Source organism: Siphateles boraxobius, unplaced genomic scaffold, assembly GCF_051911475.1.
Source record: "Siphateles boraxobius isolate OS27281-9 unplaced genomic scaffold, OSU_SipBor_1 130, whole genome shotgun sequence".
Taxonomy (NCBI): Eukaryota; Metazoa; Chordata; class Actinopteri; order Cypriniformes; family Leuciscidae; genus Siphateles; species Siphateles boraxobius.
Window position 1 is genome coordinate 28,355,319 of NW_027508734.1, and position 17,658 is coordinate 28,372,976.

Genomic DNA, 17,658 nt, shown 5'->3' on the forward strand with positions numbered 1-17,658 from the left:
GAGAACTGTGGCAACGTCTCCAAGACGCTTGAAGAAACCTTCCTGCAAAGCTACCTGTAAAACTATGTGCAAGTATACCAAGGACAAAAGTTGTTTTAAACACAAAGGGTGGTCACACCAAATATTGATTTGATTTAGTTAATAGAAGTTAATCGATAAATAAAAATCCATTTAAGACATTATTTTTGAAAGCATCCTCACTTCACAGTAAGTGCCTAAAACTTTTCACAGTACTGTAGTTTTGCAGGAAGGTTTCTTCAAGCGTCTTGGAGATATTGCCACAGTTCTTGTGGATTTAGTCTGTCTCAGTTTTTTTTTCTGTTTCTAAAATAACTGTCTTTTTTTGGGGGGTACTATCATGCCTAAGACTTTTGCACAGTACTATATACTATATACAGTATATAGCCTATATATATATATATATATATATATATATATATATATATATTAGTATTATTATCATTAATTATCATTAAGGTGTTGTATTATGTCTTGTTTTTTGTGTTTGTATTTATTCCTTTCATAAATATGTTTATTTATTTGTGGATTATTTATTAGCATTATTTTTTTTTTTTACAGAAACCTTCCCCTGGCTATCATGATTGGGATTCCCCTGGTTACTGTGTGCTATATATTTGTCAACATAGCATATTTCACTGTCATGACCCCTGTTGAACTTCTACAGTCTTCTGCTGTTGCTGTGGTGAGTGTGTATTGTAATCATAGTTCCCTTTCAGTCGATAACGTCGGACGTAGTCGACGCGACTGAAATGGGATCACGCTAGGGAGCCTATCATCTTCGAGTACTATTGAACGAGCCAATGTAATTGGCGTGCGTGATTCGCATCACACACTCCGCCCCCGCGGCGCGGGTATAAATACGGAAGTGGATGCACGCACTAGTTGCCTTTCGCTTCGGAGCCGATCGTTTGATGTCTCTGAGAGTGCTGTTGTCTACAACGAGCGAGTGTGTCGGTGTTCTTCAGGAAGACTCTCCCAGTGCTGGTGTTCTACAGCGCGAGTGCAGCGGTGATCGCGAGCTTTGAGCTCTCAAATGCTGTTTTAACAGCAACAAATTTCTAAATGTTTGTGTGTGTTGATGGCTGGTTAGAGGGCGGAAAAGTGAGTGCTTCACTGTTTCAGTTCTCTGTTCAGTGTTGCCGCGGTCATTTCCCTGTGTGCTCCGGCACTGGTGACGGTCCTATTTTCTGAAAGAGCAACACGGGTGCGTTTGCGTCTTTTTCAAGATGTCATTCCGCCCGTGCGTTTCTGGGTGCGGTCGTTCCCTGTCTCTCTCTGATGGTCACAACTGTTGTGTCACGTGTTTGGCTTACAGCACGCTGAGACAGCTTTTGTGGACAGCTCATGTTTTCACTGTGGGAACATGACTGTCGCAGTGTTGAGGGCGAGACTCGCCTTCGTTCGCGGAGAGCGAGTCCCCATTACCATGCCCCACCCTCGGGTGCTGTGTGGGATGGGTGACCGGAGGATAGTGTTGGATGTCCCGCCCGGTAACCATTCCCTGTGGGCTCCTCACTCCTCCCTTCCACTGCAACCACTGGAGCCTCCTGTGTTGTCTGCTGGTCCATCTGTAATGGGTGGGCCAGCGGTTTCACTCGGGGCTCCCCTGGAGGACAGGACGCCGATTGCAGCATCAGAGGGTGAGCTGACTTCTGGAGATGATGACTCGGCTGCATTGTCTCCCTCCGGGAGTTCAATGTTGCCCGAGCCGGATCCAGAATTATCAGCTATGCTGAAACGGGCCGCCGAGGCTGCCGGGCTCGAGTGGAACCTCCACCGTGTCCCGTTCAGTCTCGGTTGGAATCTGGAGTTTGGTATCTTGGGGCGGGCCGCGCTGGTTCTCAGCTCGCCGCCCCAGTGCCTTTCTTTCCCGAAATGCATGGAGAGCTTATCAGGTGGTGAACAGCATCTTTCTCTGCCAGAAACTGCCTGAATAGCTTTTCCCCCTCATTACCCTTGATGGAGGAACGGTGAAGGGTTGCGAGGTGTCCCTCCATTGGAGCGGTCTGTCGACACAGGTGCACCTGTGTCCGGCGGCCGCTGCCTTTTGGGGGGATCCTCGTCTCCCCCCTAAGGCCTGTGAGTTTCGTCCGTTCCGACGGGCAGAGCTTACAAAGCCTGTGGGCAAGCCCCTTCCTCTTGCGTGCCATGGCGTTGCTGCAGGCTAGGGCACCCATGGCATGCACGAGGGTAATCCAGACCGTGCGCTCATAGGTGAGCACCGCACTGCATCCGACCTCACCCTCCGGGGTACGGGTGTCGTAGCGTGCGTGATCGGTCTGGCGATGTCCACCTTGGTGGTCCAGTAGCGCCTTCGTTGGCTCAGCCTGGTTGGTATGGCGGATGCGGACAAGGTTCGGTTCCTGGTCTCCCCAATTTCCCAGGTTGGGCTGGTCGGCGACGCGGTGGAGAACTGCATCAAACAGTTCTCTGCCGCTCAAGCGCAGACGGAGGTCATCCGGCACATCCTGCCCCGGTGGCCAGCTGCTGCCTCCACCCGCCGCCGGTGGCAGCTCCTCCGCCTGCTCGTCGCCGTGGGCGTTCTCCGGCCGCCGCTCCTGCTGGGCCTCCGCAGCAGCCTCCACCCAGGCCTCAGCAGGGAGCCGGCCGCAGTAGAGACGCCCAGCCCGCTCCAGGCGCTGCCAAGCCAGGTGGCAAGCGACAGCGAAAGCATTCCGGAGCGGGCCGCCCAGGAATGGATGAGATGCTCTTGGAGTGGCACGATCACTCCCTCCCCCCGGGTGAGGGCCGGGTGGAGCCTTTGTTTGTGTGTGTGTCTGTTCCGCCGCTGGCTCCCTAAAAAAAAAAAAAAAAAAAAGCGGAGCAAGCGGTACCCACACTTCAAAGAGAGAGCAATTTCATCTGTTCCTGGGTCCCAAGAGGGCCAGTCTGGCGGGTGTGACCCTGTATAGCCTTACACCCCTCAGCTCCCCCTTGGTCGCCAGCAGGCAGCTTGGTGCGTTCGAGGACCTGGTCATCCGCCTTCTCACGCGCCCCCTGCCGCTTGTGGAGACAGGTAAGTGTTGCACAGCACACTAACACCACTCTCTCTACTTTGCTGCCCCACCTCAGGCTCGGCTACCCCGCTCAAGTCAGTGATAGTCATCACATTAGGTGTTGAGCAGACGTGCTCCTGAAAATTCAGTGATATTCATCACACCGAGTGTTGAGCAGTGCTCCTGACTTGTGCGTGCTTATCTTATCCTGCTGGCGAAGGATTTGATATAGCCGCTCCTCCAGCCGGTACGAAGGCCAGTTGTAAACTCGTTCTTCGTGCTACTAGGTGGTGGGTCGTGACCATCTTGGCCCAAGATTGGTCTGCAGCTTTGACCTGAAAGACATGTGCTTCAGATCTCTACCTCCCGCACCGCAGGCCATCCTGTGTGTTGCGTCTAAGGGTGGAGTATCAGTACAGTGTCCTTCCCCTCGAGTGCTCCAGAGCCCGTTGGGTCTTCAGGTCAACTGGAAGAGAGTAATCTCGCCCACGGGCTGAGTATCTCTTTTCTAGTTTTGGAGAGGTACTCGGTCCAACATGTCTCTCCAATGAGAATGTGTTCAGCTGGTGTTGAAGTGAGAAAGGGTCCCACTGAAAGAACTTTCAGAGGCTCCTGGGGTATATGGTAGTCGCAGCCTTTGGCTCCCTCCATATGTGACCGCTTCAGCGCTAGCTTCACGATCGAGTCCCGAGGTGACCGTGGCAGAGCAGCTCACCCTGTGTGACTATAGTTCATCCCGGTCTGCTGCCAAACCCTCTTCAACAGAGCGGCCATGTACAAAGGGCGTGTTTTAACGGGGGCCTGGGCGACCCCCGACTACACGGGCATTCGTGTCTCGAGTTGTTAGACATTGCGACCGTTGCGCAAGCTTCCCCTGCATGTCACAAACTCACCCGTCACCTCCTCCTTGGAGTCAGACGCTTCTGAGGGCGCCTTATTCCACTCCTCCCGCTTACTCAATCGTGCCGCCATCGAGCCTCACGACAGTTATAGCCAGGGCAAGTGGAGACTCCATCCCCTGGGTCCGGCTGGGTCATGACCATTCCGGGGCCGCTCAGTTGCCCCCCCCGGTTTTATTTTTCCGCCAGTGTTTGGGTAAACCGAGCGGACTACCCTTGGACAAACACTGGGACTCAGCGGCCCCAGGGGCCCGCAGAAATGCGTTTAACCCCAGTGAGCCTTCTAAAAGTGACTGCGACTCATGGTCGCCTTGCGCCTGCAAGTCAGTGAAATCATCACTCTTCATGTTGAGCAGATTTGCTCCTGAAACTCAGTGAAGTTCATCTCACTCTGGTGTTGAGCAGCAATGCTCCTGTAGCTCAGTGAGTCCATCACAGGTAGCTCAGTGAATTCATCACACGCAGTGCTGAGCAGAAATGCTCCTGGTGCTCAGTGAAGTTCCTCGCACTCAAGTGTTGAGCAGAAATGCTCCTGAAGCTCAGTGAGTTTATCACACTCAGGTGTTGAGCAGTAATGCTCCTGAAGCTCAGTGAACTTGTCACACTCAAGTGCTGAGCAGAAATGCTCCTGTCGCTCAGTGAGGTTCTTCGTACTCAAGTGTTGAGCAGAAATGCTCCTGAAGCTCGGTGAGTTTATCACACTCAGGTGTTGAGCAGGAATGCTCCTGAAGCTCAGTGAACTTGTCACACCCAAGTGCTGAGCAGAAAATGCTCCTGAAGCCCAGTGATCTTCACATGTTGTGTTGAGCAATGCTCCTGTCTTTTGCGCCCGTCACTTGCACCTACGTGCCATGTCAGGAGAGGAACAGGTCTTCATAGTTGCCCCTTATTGGCCCAACTAGACCTGGTTCCCTTCAACAGCCTTCCTGACTTCCCCTGGAAACTCTTTCGGGGACGGGGCACGATGGCACACGCGTTCTTCCCCCGGAGATTCCGGGCGGTCTTACATCTGAACGCGGAGGTTCAGGTGGCTATCACAAGAACATGTGATAGTTACCATCACTTCTGCGAGCACCCCCTAGAATTGGGTAGCGTGCTTACGCCTTTAGAAGTGGAACCTAGTCGTTGAGTGCGTCTTCTCCCCTGAGGAGATCCTGAAAGCTTTCGATCACTTCAGTGCTCTCTTTCCTGCAAAATGGGTTGCAGTAGGCTGTTTTCCTAAATCACCCTCAAAATGATGTTGCCTCAGTGTTTAAACGACGCTCATCGTGTTGCAGAAGTATGCAGAAGCACGTTCTGATCGTCAGGTTCCTGAGGAGCAAGGTCTTGTAAATCCTTGTGTCCCTCTTTATCCTCTTGGGCCTTGTCCCTGGTGCGACTGCACTGCAGAGACCGCCCCTGAGCCACTGCAGGTAGTGAGTTAAAAATTCTGTTATATCAGTTCTCCTGCTCGCGTGGTCTCTACTAGAGGGTAGGGACTTGCTCGCTTTCGGTCAACGTATTGTGCCTGGAGTCTGGGCCGGCTAACTCTCACAAGCTGAGACCCCGGCTCGGATTGTGCCCAAGGTTCCTACCTCTCCCGTAGTAGGAGCAGGTGGTGAGCCTGCAAGCGCTGCCCTGGAGGAGGCAGATCCAGCCCTGGCTTCTCTGTCCGTTCGCTTGGACGTGTACAGAATGCAAGTCATAGACCTCAGACCAGCTCTTCAAATATCTGTTGGAATTCAGCAGAGAGGGAAGGCTGTTTCCATGCAAAGTTGCACTTAGTGCTTGCCTTCATTTCGGCAAAGATCCGAGATGCAACATGTCCACTTAGGTGTTGAGCTCCTCTATGATGAGTGTAAAGTGCTCCGCCTGGGCGTTGACGATATACTTTGCTAAACAGATTCTAGAGTTGGGGGCTGGACGACACCTAGTTGAACCGCTGCTTCCCATGGGCTCCCTTCTCATGAAGCCAGTTTCACCGTGAGCCCGGTTCAAGTGTCGGCTTGCTGCGCCATTCCCCTCCTATGGACTGGATACGTGCGCCTTTCTACTCCAGTTGAGTTCCCTTAAAATTGAACCCTGTTGAGTTCCTCCACACCCCTCCGACGTCGGACGTGCGGAACGTCTGGTGTTAGGCCTACCACTCGTAAGCAGTGTGGAACCTGTGTTAGGCTGGGTCCATATGTTGCGGTCCCTTCGGTGACCCCATGTGTGTATTCTTCCACGATACGGCTCCCTGCGGTGAGCCCGTGTCTTCCCTCGGCAGAGTCTCTCTGCCGTCACTGTCCGGTGTGTCTCCCCCCGTCTTAGGCTGGAGCCACCCCAGTGACATTCCATATGTTAGACTGCCCGGTTTCCGCCCAGTTCATATGTGTATTCTCCACATTTCCTCCCTCGGGTTGGATGTGGCTTCCGCAGCGTCCCTTCCTTCCAACGTACGGGGAACGCTTTCCCAGTGGTCCTGTAGGAACAGCAGTGACTTCCCTGGCCTAAGCCCTGTCCTTCCCCGCGTTAAGTTTACGGGGGCGTCAGGAGGCTTTGGTTTAGGCACTGGAAGGTGGCAGCGTTAGTGGCGTGTTCAATGGTTGATCCCATTTCAGTCGCGTCGACTACGTCCGACGTTATCGACTGAAAGGGAACGTCCTGGTTGCGTATGCAACCCACCGTTCCCTGAAGGAGGGAACGGAGGACGTAGTCCCCTTGCCACTACCGCTGGACCACCGCTGACCCCGGGTTACTCTCGGCTCCTCAGCGAAAAGCAACTAGTGCGTGCATCCACTTCCGTATTTATACCCGCGCCGCGGGGGCGGAGTGTGTGATGCGAATCACGCACGCCAATTACATTGGCTCGTTCAATAGTACTCGAAGATGATAGGCTCCCTAGCGTGATCCCATTTCAGTCGCGTCGACTACGTCCTCCGTTCCCTCCTTCAGGGAACGGTGGGTTGCATACGCAACCAGGACGTTCCCACTATCATGGAAAACCTGGAAATATCAGGGAATTTTAAATCTGTGATTTCCAGACCTATTTCTATAGAAAATAAGTATTTTCCCTAGTTCTAAAATGTTTAATCAACCAAAAACAAAAAAACAAAACAGCACGAAGGTTTGAGAACATTTCTTGTCAGTTTCTTTTTAAAAAAAGAAAAGAAAAGACAAAAGTTGTCAGTTGATAAATGCTTGTGCAATGATCTTTGAGTTGTATTTTACTAAATCTTTGGGTTCTCCACAGACCTATGGTGACAGAGTGTTGTACCCATTATCATGGGTTGTGCCTCTATTTGTGGTTTTTTCCACTTTTGGTGCAGCCAATGGGAGCTGTTTCACCGCAGGAAGGTTAGGAACTTCAGCTTTTTTATAAAAAAAATGTGCACACAGGATTAAGTGCATGCTGAAAATTGTCTTCTGGGCCTGACACTTACTGTCTGTTCTGTCTGTTTGTACCTGTTAGGTTGACTTATGTGGCAGGACGGGAGGGTCACGTGGTTAGGATCTTGTCATACATCAGTGTGAAACGTTTCACACCTTCTCCAGCTCTCATGTTTAATGTAAGTCTCATGTAATATTCCATCCTCAACACTTTTTTTTTTGCCATATTACACCAACCATGACAACTGTTCTTAACACATTAACATTAAATTTGATTTGTGATAAAGTATTTGTTCTTGTATGTTATTTGTAGGGCTTCCTGTCAATCATCTACATCATGCCAGCAGACATAAACACTCTCATCAATTACTTCAGTTTTGCTCAGTGGGCTTTCTATGGGCTCACATGCCTTGTGCTCATCGTTATGCGATTCACTAGAAAGGAGCTTCATAGACCTGTCAAGGTTAGAGCACATTATGCATGGTGACACAGCATAATGTGTCTGGATTACAAAAATATATAATAATTAGCAGATGGTATTATCACTTTAAAATTATGAAGACCATAAGCTATTTGTTCATATCAATTAACAAGCTATTATTACTTGCATACGACGTGTGACTTCTGGATCGGTTCCTATCTATTTCCTATCTAGCTATTGCAGTAAAGCATTCTGAGTCAAAAAAAAATTTCTTTATTTTATATTGCCCATATATAGCTTCTATTCTCGAATGTGTTAGATATTTTATCTCAATGGCATGGATTGAATCAACCATAAATCTAATCTATTGTAAAATGACTACCAACTTGAAAATGTTTGCCTTTTGTTTCTCTCAGGTTCCGATAGTCATTCCTGCTTTGGTGGTGATTGTGTCCTGTTACCTAGTTCTCGCTCCCATCATAGACAAGCCTGAATGGGAGTACCTGTACTGCACAGTGTTCATAGTCAGCGGTCTTCTCTTATATGTACCCCTCATTTACTACAAATTCAACTGGACTCGCCACATCATGAGTAAGTAGCTGGAAATCGCACATTTAGATATATTGCAGCAAACAAAATGTATGCTTGTCTTGACCCTTGAAATTTACAATAAATATATGTTTTCTGAATAATATATAACTTTTAATGCTGTTTTTAGTGGATGTTCACCATTACCAGAAACATTTAAATTCTTCCCAAATAGATTCTTAAACTTGACCTGTTGACGCTTACAGGGCCACTCACTATGCACCTTCAGCTGCTACTGCAAGTCGTTCCACCTGAAAAGATTGAGTGATAGATGTCAAACTGGAGGAAGGACACAGACATAATAGCCTGCAATGGACAACAGATTGATCATGTGGATAAAGAATCCTTAAAGGGAACACGGCTGCATATGGACAGATTTATTTTTTATTCCTAATGCAAGACCATCCATTGTTTTTACAATGTATTGCAAGCCTTTCCCAGGTCACAGGGATTTGTTTTTACTTTAAAGAATAACATCACTTCCACGAATGTCTGTAAATTATGACAACTTCCAGTTCATCTAACTTATTGTGTAATTAAATGCAATTTTACTGTACTCAAATGTATGTGTTAATATTTTGACTCAGACTCATTTAATCAGTAGAATAATTGTAGTAATGCAAGTCTTTAAGTGGCCTATTATAATTGTAGTTACTAAAAGAGTGCAACAATGGGATAGTAAAAATCCCATTCATTTTCTCCACAGGTGAATTGATTTTTAACTATAACTTTTAAAGACTGTAAGCTATGAGGATAATTTTGTTGAGGCCTATTTTAATATGCACACATAGTTGATTATACAAACATAACTGTTCACTGTTTGTTTTCAATTCAGTGGCTATTAAAGTTTTATATTGCTCTGCAATAATTTTGAACTGCCAGACATGTTAAGTGGTAGGCTACCTGTTATTTTTTTCAGCGCTTATCGGGATTGGAATAGGCTATAACAGTTGTTTGTGGCAATTACACATGGATTTTATAGGTATTGTTGGACTGGATAGCAATCATAAATCAATATATTCAAGCGATTATAACTGTGTCTGAAGTAGAAATGTCCTCGTGTGATTGTGGTAAGGAAAAGCAAGAGTTCTTCCCTTGCTGTAGATGGCGCTCAATCATCAAATACAGAATAAATAGACTATTATTTGTTATTTTCTCTGTGCTGTCCTTGACGATGTCGAAAGTTTCCGGATAAGGTACTGTCTATGACTACTAGTGTAGCTGTGATCATGTAAGCAAGGAGCAAGATGAACACGGCGCTGAAACACTGGAGAGAGGCGGCGACGGTGATCCTGGCGGCCGGGCTGAGACACACTCCGAGTGTGGACTCTCTTAAAGCAGGTTTGGGAAAAGTCACTGATGTAACGTACAAATCAGCCTTCGACTATCAAGTGCTACTGCTGAAACGGAGCGGTCGCAGCGGGTTCATGCCCAATGCCTACGTGTTTCCCGGGGGGCTGGTTGATTCGTCTGACTTCTCCAGCGAGTGGCAGGATATCTTTAAAGCCTTTACGAAAGCCCCCAACTACGGCATCGGCGTTGTGAAGCAGCCGCCGGCGACCAGGCCACCCATTTTCGCCACTGACAGATCTCAGCTGGGATCTCCGATACCGGGAGATGTGGCTTTCAGGATCTGTGCGGTGAGAGAGACGTTTGAGGAGTCAGGTGTGCTCCTGGCGGTTCCCAAACACGAGGAAAGCGAGATTCGCGTGCACACAGATGATGCAGATAACAGTGACACCCAGCCAACACTGACCAGATTGAGCGGACTGTGGAACAAAGACGTGCTGTCTAAGTGGAGATCTCTGGTTATTGGTAACCCGGCGAATTTTATCAAGATGTGCAGGGAGTTGCAGTGTCTGCCCAACATCTGGGCTCTGCATGAATGGGGGAACTGGCTGACACCCATAGGCGTCTACGACAAACAGAGGCGCTACGACACGGCATTTTACATCTGCTGCCTACACGAGATTCCATATACGCTTCACGACGAGAAGGAGATCGTTCATTTTAAGGTGCGTTTTGAATGGTAGGCTATAGTTAGTTACCTTGTACAATTAAAATTGTATTTGGCCGACACTTACTGAGCGTGTATTTGATCAGTTCATGCATTCGTGACCAATTTGTGTCCAGCTAGTTGAAAAGACTTTGCTCGTTAATGTCAATGTATTTCCTGGAGCGTCCACCCATGGCTAAATTAATATTCATAAGGCAAGCGCTCATTCGCCAGCAATGCTGCGCCCACTTTACGCCATTTAGGAAGTGTCCAAACGTCACGGAACGTAATTAATATTCATAAACCAGGCCATTCCCATATAGGTCATTCAGTCTCGCCCTAATGAGAACCGATTATTGATTGTTGGGAAATAAAACAACTACCTTGTCTCTCAGTGGTCCACTCCCTCAGAAGTGCTGGACAGCTACAAATCAAAGGAAATCTGGATAGCTCCACCTCAGTACTACGACCTTGGACGAATGTGCCATTTTCCAGCTCTCAGAGATCTCCATCGCTTTGCCTGGCAGAGGTCTTTGGAGGGATGTGAGCAGTGGCTGCCTATTTACCTGGTGTCACCTGACTGCTATGCAAGTCTTTTACCAGGTAATTGTCACGTAATCAATTCTTTCAGCTGTCTGCTAAATGTTGCTTCTTGATGGGATAATAGTGCTGTGACTGAGTCAGGAACTTACTTGCACAAAACCGGACCTTTTTTCCCCTTGTCTGATATCTAGGTGACGCTCTGTACCCAGAGAAAGTGGACACTTCTGGAAAGAGTGGTGGTGTGGTTAAAATTGAGAAAAGCCTTGAAGAGCTCCAGCAGGACAGTGCAAACATGCATCGCATTGTCGGTCAGGATCCATATTCAATATCCATCCATATGAACATCAGGCCCAAATATAACCACCTCCCTCCCCTCTGCAGTGAAGATGTGGGTGGCACCTCCAAAAACAGTAAACTCTGACACTTACCTGTCATAGCCTATAGTAGCAGGATTGATGGACAAAGTCTAGATGGATTTTTAATTAGCTGATTTCAACATACTGATGTGTCCCCTGACCTATGCAATGTAGTTTGATATATGGTCCATTTAACTTTTATGTCAAAGAAAATACACAATGACTTGACTGTTAATATTTTTGAACTTGACCATAAGCTCTTAAAGTGGATTGTTCTGGTTATTGTCTATATTGTAATTAAACACTGTATCAGGCATATGATGCAAACAAATTCTGAAAGTTTAATAGCTGTATTCAAGTTTGAATTGTCACATTTGTTCTTTATTGCAGATGAGATGGTAAAGCGGAACTGTTACTGAAGCATTGTACAGCACTGTCAAGTTTTCCATGCGTTGAGTTTGCAGAATACAGGATTCTAAAAACAACTTGAAAAAAGTAGTGTACAAATAGTATATTTTGTCTGATGGGTCTATGGCTTGCATATAAATAACCAATTACAATGAACTTGACTACCAACTATTGCATATTTATTAATAATATTTGGCTAGAATTATCACCCTAAATTTAAATGTTTAAGTACAATGAAAAGTGAATCAAGAAATATCAAATTTGACAAAAACAAAAAAACAAAACATGATGTGCATTTCATGCATTTTTAAATTGAGAAAAAACAAAATGAATTCAGACAATGTGTGTGAATCTTTTCAAACAGTTTAATCATACATGAACTAAAGGTAAACTACCAGATGACTGTTTCGTAGGTGTCCACTTTTCTATATTTCTGTAGAGACGGTAGCATAAAATCCTGAACCAACTTCATACAAACACACTTGTTTCAGACATCTAATAAATTCTGCACTCTCTACACTTCCAATGAAAACCACACAACTTGAATTACAAAATGACACAAAAAAAAAAAAAAACTTCCGTTAAAGGCTGTTGTGTGGACTTGATTTTTTTTGTTTGTGGTTTGGTTATTTTGTACAGGTTGATGTTTGGTCATGGTGTTACAGTCTACATGCTTCTACTTACTGGGACTTACATTGTGAAACAACTTATGAAGTAGAAAAGGCAAAATCTGTACAAATCTTAAATGTTAAATACAATCACTCTGTACCAGTAATGAAACATCCCACAGGAAATTTTCCCAGAATACATATAAACTCACAAAACAGCAGCTTAAAATCTAAATAGAAAACAACCACCTCAACCCCCAATTAGATAAATCTGTCAGAATACATCTTAAAAAAAAGAAAAATAAGTAGCTATTAGAGTTGCCCCCAAAACTAAAGGTTTAGGGGGCAAAGCTGCAGTTGAGCTCTACCAATCAGTCCAGGACTTCACAACTTGTACAGATGCCAGAATGGGGGGGGGGGGGGGGGTTATAACAAATTATCATTAACTGAACAACATTTTAAGAGCATATGTTTTTGCTGTTGTAGGCACAATCATTTATATCTAAGGGCTCATTTGAAAACCACTTCAGTTTTTGTAACAAGAATGCATTTAAAACTCACTTTAACCCATTACCTAAACACACATTGTATTGTTTTTTTAAAATCTTAAACCATCAAAATGAGTACGTGTCATTGTAGCAGGAGCCATAAACATGATGTGAAACATACCGCAAATGTAACCAACAGCAACATGCAAAACTTTTGGCACCACTTTATTCATCTTGACTTTTTGAAACAGAACTAGATCACATTTTGCTGAGGATTTCAGTGCACTTACAAAAAAACATGCATGCTTAATATTTACCTGTGACAAGAAATTCAACTCTGCTCATTCTATGCATTATTTCAGCTAATCCTGATTTTCACACAATAAGGAAATGAAAAACATGTGCCTATGTAGGCTCGACACACACAAAGAAGAAAAAAGGCAATTCAAGTGTCTATTGTAATGTCACTCTGTTAATAAAAACTCCCAAAACTACATCATGCCAACTAACCTAACACAAAATTACAAAGTTTATCCTCAATTTCAGCAAAATGTGACGAAAACATCCTCTAAAAGCTTTAGAACTAACAAGTGAGAGAAAGGGAAACACACCCACACTTGAACACACAAAAGTGATTCTATAAACTGAATGGCTGCTTTGAGATAAAAAAACAAAAACAATTAGAAGCGCTAGGAAGACTGCTTAAAACAATAAAAGCCAATAAAGAAAAAAAATCTGAGAAATTAAACAATGAAAATTAAAAGCTTCTGCAAAAATCTAGTGGTTATGTTTGTACGTTCTAGAAAAATAGACTCTTTGCTCAGAACAATTTTCATGAAACTTTTTACACTTTTAGCAGTCTTTCCAACGCTCCCTATTGGCAGCACAAATGACAGAAATGAACATCACACAAAGAAACAAACAAAATAAGTAATCAATAAGCGTCAAAAGTTAACAAAAAAGGTCAAGTGTGAAATTTCAAGTGTCAGAGAAGCGAAGAGGACAACGGACTGGACGATGAACTTTTGACTTCACATCGACATGCTAGGCAAACGATGACAAACGGGCACGAAGATATCTAGAACAAAAACAAAAAAAACGAATAACAAACCTAGGTTAAAGCACAACGGAAAAAGGAGAGGGGATGAAAAAGAAAATCATGAATGATTATTTTTACATGGGGGGGTGGGGGTTCAAAGATGCACATGATCTAAACACAAAACACTGAATGCAACACAGGAAACGATGAAGAAAAGTGGGAAGGAAGAGGGAAAAGTAAGCACCATGCCAATAGTGCACAAAGGGAATAACATTAAACGACAACATTGAGAAAACACAACCTGCCTACTACAGCTACGACAGCTCAACACTGTCCTCGACACCAACATTTGAACTCAAATGAAACTGTTCAACTTCTCACAACCACATTTTGATTTTAGACCAGGAGAGGAGAAAGAGAGAGAGAGAGATAGAGAGAGAGAGAGAGAGAGAGAGAGAGAGAGACAAGAAGAAAAATTGTGCTTCAATGTTTCAGCTCTTTCAGTGAAAGTCTTTTTATTTTGTGCTTCAACTTTGAATTGTGTGGGACTATGGAATAATGCATATTTGGAGCTGCTCATATTGGTTCTCATTCACAAAACACCTGCCATGGGTAACACAAATGGAAACAGTTTAGCTACATTGAACTCCGTGATGGACAACAACATGATGGGATACAGACCGAGTAACAGAGTATCATCATTAAACGTGTACAGAAATTTAAGACTTGATGTGATTGGCACATAAGTGGAACTACTCTGCACTTGTGATCGGTTTTAAGGTGCACAAATCTGCAGACCTTTACACAAACGCCAGTCAATCTGCTCTGGATAAAAAGCAACAAAACTTTGAAAAGATTCTGTCTAACAAACAAAAATCCCTGCCTTGAACAAGTTCACAAGAATCTTTGGATTGTTCAAAATGGTGATTCGTGGTGCAACTCGAACATGCCCAAGGCCTTCGAATTTTACTTCCACTAAATGGTTTTTGTAATGCATGCGTTTATTTGAACAGAGGCACAGACCAGGGATTGGGGATTCCCTGCTCTAGCATCTAAACGCTTCAAGAGGGGCATCACACCTGGGTTCAGTCTAAAGCGTCTCTAATGTATGAAACTAACTTAAAGGCATACAGACCAGCATATCTGTACAAGTCGCAAGAGTGGCACACGTTTCCTCACCTGGATTGTTGGAAGCATGTCCGTACTTGATGAAAATAGAAAGATTGTGAGGTTAACAAGAATTGGCTTATTTGCAATTAATCAGTGTAAATAAAAAGCACCATAACTAAATACAAGCGTTTCAAACAGTGATGACAATAGTGAGGTAAATGTCAAACAACAATAAAAAAATTAAAATAAAATGCACTAATTTCACTTATTTTACTAATTGCGACTCAGAGCTCAAGTTATGCTGTGAGGAAATGAATGACTTCTGATAAAAGCACATTTCAGCATTCTTCACTGCACATGTAAATGTACTTAGTTTAGAGATATTAAGTAAGAACTTTAGACTGAAGCGTAGATCTTTTTCAGACAAAAAAAAAACTCTTGGTACAATTTTTTCTGACTAAAGAGATGACACTAAACCTAGTGAAAAGGGCCACACATCAGTTGTTTTAACAATCGGTGAATGTATCCACAAAAATTCATACAAGGATTCTACAAAAACAGTGTTGAATCTTTTGAGTGATTTTTTTTAACAACCGTTTTAATTCAGAGAAATTTTTTAGGCAATATTATAAAACCTCTATAAAAATAGAAAAGGCATAATAGTTAAGTAATATACACTATCTGGATAATGATTTCTTCTCAATTTCCATAAAAACAATCTTCTTACCTCACGACCCTGCAAAACTCAGATTGGCATTAACATTTGATTACGTTTTGAACACTAATTTACTGTCATGTTCAACTAAAGTGAGCTGCATGGAGTAACTCAAATACACGATCACAAGGTCAACTGTGAGTCTGAGGAGTCTCGATATACCAGGGTACAAGAGACCACCTGCAAACACCGAGAATAAAATACTTATTAAAACTGATTTAATTCATTCGGACAATTAAGTGGCCGTGAATTCAGCAACTGTAAACTTCCTTCCTTCTTTATGTTCTTGGCAACATTATCTCTCATTCTTTTCCAGAATGCACATATTGCTAAAAGCTTCAAGACCAACCTCTTGAATTGAGGCGTAGGATAATGCATCAAATGACCATCAAAATAAAAGTCATGTTGTAGATTGTGTACAAGTGCCATTTTAAAACCATATGTGCTACCATTGTGATTATTCAGCAAATTCCAAAGAATAAAAAGAAAAAACTGGGTAAAAAAACAAAAAAACATCTTATTTTTGTTTGAGGCTTTTAAGAAAGGATTCATGAACTGAAATGAAGCACTCCGTCACTTATTTCATCATGTACCAGGTGAGTAGAATCATGGGCAAATAGTTTTGGTCTGACAGAATGGTGAGAATGTCCTGAGAGTAAGTGTAGCATCTCCAGCAAACAAGCAATACTGAATGATTGACCACCATCTATGAACCAGCATGTGATATAATACCCTTGCTTAGTGTTTGTCTTTTTAGAATGTAAAAAAAACTAATGTGAATTAAAAACAAGCAAAAAGCATCATCATTACTGTTGTTAGCTGAGCCCTCCAAAAGAATACATAAAACAGACTTTGAAGCAATGTTACATCACCCTCATTGTGAAGACACAGATACATTAAAAAAATAAATAAATAAATTAGTGAAATAAATAAATGAATTAAATAAAAAAGGCATCCATGAAAACGGAGTCTAGTGAAGTGCAGCCTGACCTTCCAGATGCTCAATACAATATTCAGGTGACTGATTGATTATCTTTTGCACCGATGCAGAAAGCCTCCTTCATTTTCTAGAAAGGCAGCATTGTAGGAGGCATCAGCATTACACTGTCCGAATGTACTACAAGAGTCTAGTGTAAACACAGGAGAACATCTACAGGGGCCAGACCGTGGTGATCAACAGTCTAAGGGACTGAAAGCAGTCACACAGGCTGGCTTTCATTGTGCAACATCTTTTGACGCAAGATTTATACACAGCAAACTTGTAATATGGCACCAAAAAATAATAATAAAGACTTAAGGAAAAACAAAAGATCAACAAAACAATTAGATATATAAATGTGAAAAAAAAAACGAATTTCTCCTTGGAACAAATTCATAATGCTAACAATTTGCATGTTGTCTTTGTTTTTAAGGTTAAGAGAGAAGATATGTAGAAAAGGCCAGAGAAGTAAAGGATTAGGAAAGGCAGGTGTTAAGGGTGGGTGGGGTCATTATAATTTTCCAACGTCACACTCCACTTACCAGAAAAACATTTTCAAAACAAGTCCATTTGAGAGTAAAAGCACTCAGTATGGCTTGCTGTCATTTTTGGATCGTTTAAGTTGCACCTTCAGCCGCTTCATTCCAATCTGAAAACCGTTCATTGACTGAATGGCCGCCTGGGACGAAACTGGATTGTCGTAACTTACAAAGCCTTAGGAAGAAAAAAAAAGAAAGAAAAAAAGATTAGAACCGGACTATAGTTACCCATGGCTCAGAAAATACATCAAGGCTTGTTTCTGATGTCTTAATTCCAAAAAAACAAGACAAAACAAGCACTCGACTCACCAAAACACTTGCTAAGGTTGGTCTGTTTGTCAATGAAGACCTTGGCAGAGATAACATTGCCAAAAGGCATAAACATCTGAAGCAAATCCTGATCACCAAACTCCTGTGGCAGATGGTAGATGAACAAGTTTGCTCCTTCAGGGCCTTTAGAAAAACAGAAGGGAAAGAAACCGATAACTTTTGACTGTCTAGCATCCTTTTTATTTAAAATTTAGGTTTATCATTTATTCTCCTTGCCTAGTTAAAAGAATATTCTGTGTTAAATACAACTCAAGCATGCCGCAGGTTAGCA

General features: G+C 43.7%; 3 protein-coding genes across 16 annotated transcripts in view; 2 read left to right on the plus strand and 1 right to left on the minus strand.

The window, feature by feature from the left end:
* Positions 1-9,425, plus strand: part of slc7a9 (solute carrier family 7 member 9) — a 30,727-nt gene extending 21,302 nt beyond the window's left edge. For 4 of the 5 annotated variants that reach the window (XM_077228995.1, XM_077228993.1, XM_077228994.1 and 1 more), the window contains exons 8-13: positions 580-703; positions 7,131-7,234; positions 7,350-7,446; positions 7,581-7,730; positions 8,105-8,279; positions 8,483-9,140. In XM_077228995.1, coding sequence (XP_077085110.1) covers positions 580-703; positions 7,131-7,234; positions 7,350-7,446; positions 7,581-7,730; positions 8,105-8,279; positions 8,483-8,544 — 712 coding nt within the window. In that variant the 3' untranslated portion in view covers positions 8,545-9,140. Of the gene's footprint in view, positions 1-579; positions 704-7,130; positions 7,235-7,349; positions 7,447-7,580; positions 7,731-8,104; positions 8,280-8,482 lie in introns of all 5 variants that reach the window. The other variant, XM_077228996.1, reaches the window with a different exon arrangement.
* nudt19 (nudix (nucleoside diphosphate linked moiety X)-type motif 19) lies at positions 9,399-12,603 on the plus strand. Its single transcript, XM_077228998.1, has 3 exons — positions 9,399-10,291; positions 10,668-10,875; positions 11,007-12,603. The coding sequence occupies exons 1-3, from the start codon at positions 9,524-9,526 to the stop codon at positions 11,234-11,236; spliced, it is 1,206 nt and encodes a 401-aa protein (XP_077085113.1). The 5' UTR covers positions 9,399-9,523; the 3' UTR covers positions 11,237-12,603.
* The window catches only part of celf1 (cugbp, Elav-like family member 1), a 33,945-nt gene continuing 28,213 nt past the window's right edge, over positions 11,927-17,658 (minus strand). For 8 of the 10 annotated variants that reach the window (XM_077228981.1, XM_077228982.1, XM_077228989.1 and 5 more), the window contains 3 exons: positions 17,367-17,510; positions 17,061-17,232; positions 11,927-13,753 (listed from right to left, as the gene is read on the minus strand). In XM_077228981.1, coding sequence (XP_077085096.1) covers positions 17,105-17,232; positions 17,367-17,510 — 272 coding nt within the window. In that variant the 3' untranslated portion in view covers positions 11,927-13,753; positions 17,061-17,104. Of the gene's footprint in view, positions 13,754-14,893; positions 14,919-17,060; positions 17,233-17,366; positions 17,511-17,658 lie in introns of all 10 variants that reach the window. The other 2 variants (XR_013203662.1, XR_013203661.1) reach the window with 2 other exon arrangements.